The sequence below is a fragment of the Phocoena phocoena genome, chromosome 8 (genome assembly GCF_963924675.1).
Source record: "Phocoena phocoena chromosome 8, mPhoPho1.1, whole genome shotgun sequence".
Taxonomy (NCBI): Eukaryota; Metazoa; Chordata; class Mammalia; order Artiodactyla; family Phocoenidae; genus Phocoena; species Phocoena phocoena.
Window position 1 is genome coordinate 27,137,687 of NC_089226.1, and position 9,262 is coordinate 27,146,948.

Here is a 9,262-nt window from a genome sequence, read left to right on the forward strand (position 1 = left end):
AGACAAATCCACAACACAGATTTTACTGCTGCTCTCTTAGTAACTGACAGAAGAGGAAAACAGAAAATCAGTAAGAATACAGATGACTTAACACTATGAATAAACTTTCCCATGTTGACATTCACAGAACACTACCACTAACAACAGCTGAATATACATTCATTTCAATTACATAAGGAATTTTCACCAAGATAGAGCATAGGCTAGGCCATAAAATTAGTCTCTATGATTTTTTTAAACTAAATTATACAGAGTATGTTTTGTGACAACAATAGAATTAAATTTGAAGTCAAAAACAAAACTGGTTAAATCCACAAATACCTGGAAAATTTTAAACTCATATATAGTCTGTAAGTTTAAAAAAAATAACAAAATCAATTAGAAAATATTTTGAAAAGATGACAATGAAAACATAACACATCAAAATTAGTTAGATGGAGATACAACAGTGTTAGGAGAAAAAATTGTAGATTAAATACTCATTCGAAAATAAGAAAGATTTAGAATCAAAGACCTATACACCCACTTCAGGAAGCTAGAAAAAGAAGAGCAAATTAAATACAAAATAGGTAATAGGAGAAAAACAGTAAAAAGAGAGTGGAAATCAATAAAATAGAAAATACACAACTAGAAAATTAATGAAACTAAAAGGCAATTCTTTGAAAAGATTAATAAAATTGATAAACCTAAAACTATTCTAACCAAGGAAACAATGAGAAAATAGAAATAGCCAAAATCAGGAATGAAAGAGGGGACATAACTACAGACTCAACAGACATTAAAAGGACAATAAAGGAATATTACAATATTATGACAATAAATTCAAAAATTTAGATGAAATAAACAAATTCCTTGCAAACCTTAATTCCAAAACTAACTCAAGAATAAAGAGAAAACATTTAATACATATATTAAAGAAATTAAATGTGTGCTTTAAGCATCCCACAAAGAAAACTCCAGGCCCAAACAGTTTGACTAGTAAGTTTTAACAATCCTTTAAGGAAGAAATCACACCAATCCTGCACAAACTCTTCTACAAATGGAAGAACAGGGAATATTTCCTAATTCAAACGTGAGGCCAGCATTACCCTTACGACAAAACCCAATACCCCTCATAAACACAGATGCAAATATTCTCAATTGTGAGCAAATCATATCAGAAAAAATATATATAAAATAAAATGTGCTTGTAAGTATATATAAATAAAATATTTTATAATTAAATAAACAAAAATAACCAAATAGAGTGTATCCCAGAAATTCAGGTTGCTGTAACATTCAAAAATCAACCAATGTAATTCTCCATATTAACAGGATAAAGGAGAAAAATCATTTGATTATATAAATAGATGCAGAAAAAGTATCTGACAAAATCCAATGCTATTCAAGACACCAACTCTTAGAAAAAAATAAAAATAGAGGAGAATTTACTCAGTCTAAAAGAGCATACATGAAAAGCCCACAGCTAACATCATGCTTAAAGGTGAAAGATAAATGCTTTCCACTTAAGATAAAGAACAGGTAAGGATGTCCACTCTCACCACTTCTATTCAACACTATATTGAAGGGCTAGAGAGTGAAATAAAATAACAAAAAATTAACAAATGGGATAAAACACCTAGAGATCGGAAAGAAAATAAAGTGTCTTTATTCACACATAAGATAATCATGTACTAAGAATCAACCAAAAAAACCTAACACTAGTACTTGTGAATTTAGCAAGATGACAAGATACAAGGTAAATATACAAAAATCCACTGTAAACGTATATGCTAGCTGCAAATACACAAAAAATAAAATTTATTTTTTTAATTCCATTTCCAACAGCACCCCAAGAAAATAAAATATAAAAAATATAACAAAAGATGATAGTAAGACCTCTACACTGAAAATTCCAGAACACTGTGAGAGAAATTAAAGAAGACTTAAAGAGATGGAGAGATATACCACATGCATGATGGGTTGGAAGACTCTCTATTTTAAGATATTAATTCTCCCAAAATTGATCTATTGATGCAAAACAATTCCAATCAAAATATCAGTACATACTTTTGTTGAAAGTGATAGGCTGATTCTAAAATTTATTTTAAAAATGCAAAGAACTTAGAGTAGCAAACAATTTTCAAAAAGAACAAAATCATAGAACTTACACTACCTTATTCCAAGACTTACCCTAAACTTGCAGTAATTACAACAGTTTATTTACTGGCCAAGGAGAGACATACAAGCCAAGGGAACAGAACAGAGTCTAGAAATTAACCCACAAATATATATGCTCAATTGTATTTAAAACAAAGGAGCCTAAGTAATTCAACAAAGAAAGGTTAGCCTTCTCAACAAATGATGCTGGAACAAGTGGAAATCCACGTGGAAAAACTGAAATTTGACACTTACTACATACCATAAGCAAAAATTAACTCAAAATGAATCGCTGATAAACGAAAAAGCCAAAGCTACAAAACTTCTTGAAAAAAACACCGGAGAAAATCTTCACAACCTTGAGATGTGCAAAAATTAGGACACCAAAAGCAGTAACTACGAAAAATTAATGATAAAAGAAAATAATTAATAAATTGGACTTCATAAAAGAAAACAGAATGGCCAATAAAGACTTAAAGTAATGCTCTACATCACTGGTGTTCAGGGAAATATCACATGAAATATTACTACACATAGTAGGATGGTCAAAAAAGTACAAAGGCTGAAAATTCCAAGTGCTTGCAAAGATGTAGAATAACTGGAATTCTCATATATTGCTGGTAGGAGTGTAAAATGGTCCAAACACTTTGGAAAACTATGGCATTCTTCCAAGAGAAAAACATGTCCACCAAATGACTTGTACACAAACATTCACAGTAGGTTTATTCATACTAGCGCAAACTAAAAAACCACCCATATGACTTTGAACAGATAAGACAGATAAGCAAATTATGGTATATTCATACACTGGAATATAGCAATAAAAAGAAAGGAAATACTGATACATGCAATTACGTCAGTTGCAAAAACATTATGTAAAGCCAAAGAAGCCCGACACAAAAAGGATCATATTACAGTTGACCCTTGAACAATGTGGGGGTTAGGGGTGCTGATCCTCCGTGCAGTGGAAAATCCACGTGTAACTTTACAGTTGGCCATCCATATCTACGGTTCCACATCCGCAGATTCAACTAACCAACTGTAGATCGTGCAGTACTATAGTACATATTCCTCGAAAAGGATCCACGTACAAATGGACCTGTGCAGTCCAAACGCGTGTGGTTCAAGAGTCAACCATATATGAATATTCATATGAAATTCTAGAACAGCGAAAACTAATCTATAGTGTGCTAAAGCAGATCTATGCCTGCCCAATCCCAGAGTGGAGGAGGAGAGAGGGTGAGGAGGAACTGATTGCAAAGAGCCATGAAGAACTTTATGGGGAACGGAAATGCTATCTTAACTGACAGTTAAAAAGGTATATTCATTAAATAGTATAATTAATATAGGATTATTTTATTATATATAAATTATACCTCAGTAAAGCTCATTTTAAAAGTTAAAAGACAAAAAAATAGAAAGCCTGACAGTCAAGATACGCTTTCCAGCCTCACATGGATCCTCAATGGTTCCCAGCAATTCATTTGCTTCTTTTATTACCTAAGCAAAGTTGTTTCAAATCTATACTATTTCCTCAGTCCCTCCATCCTACTTCTACTCCCAAGTTGTCATCTCAGATGATGATTTTACCTTCTACTTCACAAAGGAAACAGAGAGCATCAAGCAGAAACACCATCAATAATCTGCTCCCCTTCTTATTTATCTGCTACTTCCTCCTTATTTATCTGTATTTGTATACATCTTTACTACTTCCCTCTAGCTCAGAAGAGAAGGTGATCCTACTTCCTATCTAAGCTTACCCCTTCCCCTGGAAGCTTGCTCACCCAAACTTAGCATTCTCCTCAGCAATATTTATCCCTCTCTTCCTAAAAACATTTTCTCAAAAAGACCTCCCAACCAACCTGATTCCCCTAGCTATCATACTGTCTTTCCTACCCTTCACTGTCAGTATAAGTTTCTCTGTTCTTCTTCAGTCAACCTCAATGTGATGTGGGCATTCATTCAAACTACTCTCTCTAAGGTATATGTTATACAACTTAATAGGTATGTATAAATGTACATGCTATATATTGCAACAAAAAGACTTATGTATGTTGCAGAGAAGAACAGCAATAGCAACAAGAACAACAAAGAACAGGACAGTGTGTCTCTAATAAAGGGAAGCAAGTGCCCTTAATCAATTGACATAAATGTTTAGTTGCCCTGGCAGATATATCCCCATGGAATGAGGATTCTTAACCTGTGATCCTTGTGTAAACTCCTGGGAGTTTTACAAACTCCCCTGAAATAAACAACTTTGTATATAAATTTCTTTTTGAAGAAAAGATCACTTTTATCAGATTCTCAATGGGGTCAGCAACTCAATCCCACAATTGTGGAAAAAGTACCTCTATCTTCTTTTCTCATTAAGATTTTCTAACTCCCTTTATGCTGAGTTATATTCCAAAAAAAATTTTTTTCTATATAATATTCCTACCATTACAAAATATGCTGGATAGTCAATAAAACTATCCAGGTGTATTTCTCACTATGAATTAAGATACTGCGTTCTCAAATAAGATAGGCTTTCATGAGCCAATTATCATCTCAGGGTATACTGCCAAAAAAAATTTCTGAAACTACAAGAAGGCCAGATTGTCAAACATGATGATTCAACTGAGAGTATAATCCCCTGAAGATCGTACCTATGAATCCAATTCTCCCTAAACATCTCTAGCTCATCACTCACTAAGCACAACATACCTTTCTCTTCCTGAAAATAAGCATGAGGGTTTGGCCTGCATTCCTATCCTCTGTGAGTCCTCTCACCCCAGACCTGGCTAGAGACAAAGCAGACCCAGCATTCTCTTCCTTTTTGTCCCAAAGATAAATATATAAATACAACCTATTTTAAAGACTTAAATGTTAATTTCTATGAAAAGCGAACAGAAGTAACAGACTCTGAAATATCTTGGCACTCTTTTCCCTTATTTTACAGTACTACTCTTTCCTGCTTCTCCTAATTTTCCAACTACTTCTACTTAATATCCTTTATTTTCTGTCTGGCTCCTCAGTATCGGTATTCTTCTTTCTTTTCAATTACCCTAGGCAATTCATCCATTCTAATGGCTTCAATGAGCAAAAATTCTCAAAATGTATCTCCGTCCTCTTACCTTTATCTATAACCTAAGATCCATATTTCTACCATTTCCTGGACATCTCCAAGTAGATGTCTCCCAGGCATTTTCATATCCTAACTAATAATATTATCTAAGTTCTCATATATATTTTAGGTTCCCATATGTTGTTCCTCTAAATACAATTTTCTCAAGTAGCTGCTTTGGTTAGTTTTAGTACATACTTACTGATGAACTGTCAGTTGACTCATTGTTTTTTTCACACTTTTGTTTCTTGCTCTTTTTTTTCTTCTCTTTTTTTACTTTTCTTGAATGCTTGTCTTTTTTCTTCTTTTTCTTCACAGAGTGTTCCTATAAATAATCATGTCGAAGAGGTAAGAATTTAGTTTAGCTTACTTCAAAAGGAAGTATTTTGAGGAAAAGAAAGCTCTATATTCCAAAAAACTTTAAATCTTTCATGAAAGGAGACAAGGAATATGACTAAATAATTTCTTCTAAGAAACTTTACCATACTTCTATAATATATGCCACTACTAATAAATCATATAGCTAAAATTTCTTATAAAATATGAGGGAAGTTTTATTTGTAGATACATTGACAGACAGATATAATCAAATAAACACATATATGCACAGACATACGTGTGTGTGTATCTCCTTCAATAGGCCCAAAAGAATTTATAGAAGATTACTAGCCACATAAAATATAACAAGATAGCATAAACTGTGGGAAGAGAAAACAAGGATTGAGACAACCCCCCTAAAAAAAAAACGAAAAAGAAATAAAAGCATGACATTAAGCTTAAAACGCATAACTTTTTAGATCCATAAACTTGCCACAAGTGGGCTAGAAACTTGAAGCTAAGCTTTCTACCAGCCAACTCAACTAACAAAATCTTTCCAATGTCATTATGTCCAAAATATTATTTGGCCAGAGAGAGAAAATATTCAGTAATGCCAACTATGTGATATTCATTCTGTAACTTGCAAAAATAGTCTATAAAGTTACTCCTCCAATATTAACTTGAATAAGTACAAAAAGAAAAAAAAAGACAGATAAGCTTATATCAAGTAAGCCTGTTAGTATTCACCTGTGAGATTTGTTCAACTCGCTTATTCACATCAGGTAGCATCCATGTTTCCTTACCCCAAAGTCGTTTAAGTTCTTTATGCCTTTCTTCCTTTTCAAAATTGGCTTTAGCCTAAAACAGTGAAAAAAGAAAAATTAACAATTGATCCACTTGCCTTTCACAAAAAAGCAAAACAAAAACTTCTCCCTCTTTCATATAAGGCTTACCAGGAATTTGCTTCTACCAAAGTGTAAGAAAGATTTAAACAAAAAAACTCTCCTTCCACATTACCAATTGCATTACCAATTACCAATCTCTAGTGAAATGAACCACCAATCAAAGACAGAATCCGGGGACCTACTGTACACCTTCCCTCTCCCTAAGCTCCCTACCTCAAATATGACTTGAATCTCTTCCCTTCACTATCCCACTGATACTGCCTGGCACTTTTGTAACTGTTTGGGGACTGACCTCCATACCTTCAGTCTGCAGTGCCCAAACCCCTCTACCAACACCCCCAAAATGCTTCAGGAAGAATCACCTTTCTAAAAACAAATGATTATATTGCTAATTTTTATTCATCTTTCAACAACAGTCAAATAAAGTAAGATCTTTCTAGGAAGTTGTTCCTGCCTTTTCATTCTGCCCCCAAATTTCAAAGCTGGGGTTGGTCCATCTCAAACCTCTGTACGTAGCTCTACTATACAATTTATCACAAACCCTACTCTCTCCAAAAACTGCCTGAAATATCAGAGACAAGGATGAAGGATATTTATTATACACATATATTACATATGCTGAAATCAGGGAACAACACCAACCTTTCACCTAAGACTTATTGCCCTCTCTTCCCCTGTAAATCTGGCTGTAGTCGCTACACCTTCTCCTTCCTGTCTCTATACCGGCTCCTTCTCGTCTGCATTTAAACTCGTTTTAAACTGTTCCAGCTTAAAACAAAATCCATCACTTGTTTCACCTTACATTGCTCTCCAACTACAACTTTTCCCCTTCATTGCCACACTTCTTACATATTGTCAGATAATTCAATAGTACAGTTTACTTCCTGCATTCTTTATGTTACCTCTACCGCATCTCAATCTTAATGAGAAACAGAATGCTTCTCAACCTTTTTCGAAGTGCTGAATTCTCTGGGTCTCTTGTCTCAATCCTTGTTTGCATCAGTAAGTATTTACAATAAGCCAATAACTGATATAAATAGTTTAAAAGGAGAATGAAACGGTCTACTCTGACAAGGCTTACATGTGTTCCTGGAAACGGAAAATTTCATTTCAGATGTAGCAAGAGCAAGGATTGAGACTATATAAAACGCAGAGAGAGTCGCTGTAAGTGGCGGAGTTCTTCGAAAGTGCGCAGCTCAGGTGATCAGGTGATAGAAATGTCAAGAATGGATGATTTAAAAGATAAGGAAATTCAGAGGAAATAAACAAGTCTTACTGAAGAGTATGAGCAACTGGAGCCCGCCAGATCATCTTAGGAGGCAGAAGATACCCAAGAATTTCCGGGCATTCCAAAGGGAGACATCTACCCCCACACAACCAGGTAAGGTGAGATACCAAGGCTGCGGGGAGGCAGGAGAACCAGAGGCCTGACTCCCAGAAAGCCTCCACTCTCTCAATTCTAAATGGTTCACGAAGCCCCCAAACAGAGGTACCTGTCCCAACACCTCGGTCCTGGAAATCCGAGTCTGTTCTTTACGCTCGTCGACGACCCTCACATTTTCAAACTCACCACCGGCAGCCGCCATAGTGGTTGTCGTAAAGTTGGGAAGCCGTCACAAAATATCAGTTTACGACTGTCGTAATTTACTAAACAAACCGGGACTTCTGACTAGGAGGAGGAGGGGCGCTGTCCACCAGCAGAGCATGCGCAGGTCTGATTGTCGCTTACTATTCGGGTGAATTGTCTAACCCGCAGTTACAGAGGAAGCAGGAAGATTTAGCCGGGGAATTGTACACCTTCGTATATTGAGATTGCGCTGAGCAGGACTGGTGTAAGGTGTACATTTGTTACGGGTTTTGCAAGGTTCTGACGGCATTTTCAGCTATCAGCTATCTCCTCTTAAAATCTCCGCAGTAAGTTAGACGCTCAGGGAGGTTAAATCCGCACCTTTCAAAGATTTCCACCAAAGAGCCCTTACCGCCAAAGAGGTTTCCCTGTGCTGGAGGAATGGAACGAAGGAAGGTTGGCCAGAAAGGCAATGCAAGGTAGCAGGAGGGCAAAATTGCTTTGAAGAGTCAATGTTTTGCTTTGGTGGACTTTTGTAAAGTACAGTATATGAAAAAGTCATGTGAATTTTGCATTGCACTTCATAATTTATACGAGCTTATTTAAAGTGTAACATTTTTTCTGACTGACATATTTGTTCATACTTATTCACTCAAGCATTTTTCATTACAGTGTGCAATTACCTATTTGTGTGTTCCTGTTTTATGTTTGGGTCTGTGCTACAATAAAAGTAGAAGTGAGGGGTTTTCTTCCCTCTCCTGAGAATAAGGAAAATAAAGGGAACAGTGAACAGGCTAGAGAAGAAACATAACCTGGCCTGAAAGAGCTAATCACCCCTTATTTTATTTTAACTGTTACTAATCCGTAGTGTCTGTAACTAGATTTGTACTTCACAAAGCTAACCTATCACTCCCTAACTTTGTGTAAATTACATCCTCCTGGTGTTTACATTTACTGTGCTCCTTTGTAACAAATCACAAATCACAAGCGACCTTCAGAAAGAAGGTCGCTGGCCTATAAACCAGAGACAAAAGGACCCAATTACCAGGTTGCCTAATGCCAGCTATGACTGTTTTGAAAAAATGCAAGGAGAAAAAGAATGCCAGGGGGGCACAGTTCTTGAGGTGCTAACCTGCCATGTCTTCCCTTCTGCCTGACAGAGAAATAAAGCCATCTCTCTTATCCTCCAAAATCTCTGTCTCTGTATTCTGTTCAGCATTGGTGCACAGA

General features: G+C 35.6%; 1 protein-coding gene across 1 annotated transcript in view; it reads right to left on the reverse strand.

The window, feature by feature from the left end:
- Window positions 1-8,057, reverse strand: part of CWF19L2 (CWF19 like cell cycle control factor 2) — a 209,204-nt gene extending 201,147 nt beyond the window's left edge. The window contains exons 1-3 of the mRNA XM_065882107.1: window positions 7,959-8,057; window positions 6,308-6,418; window positions 5,445-5,567 (exon numbers count right to left, since the gene is read on the reverse strand). Coding sequence (XP_065738179.1) covers window positions 5,445-5,567; window positions 6,308-6,418; window positions 7,959-8,051 — 327 coding nt within the window. The 5' untranslated portion in view covers window positions 8,052-8,057. The remainder of the gene's footprint in view (window positions 1-5,444; window positions 5,568-6,307; window positions 6,419-7,958) is intronic.
- Window positions 8,058-9,262: the final 1,205 nt, after the last annotated feature.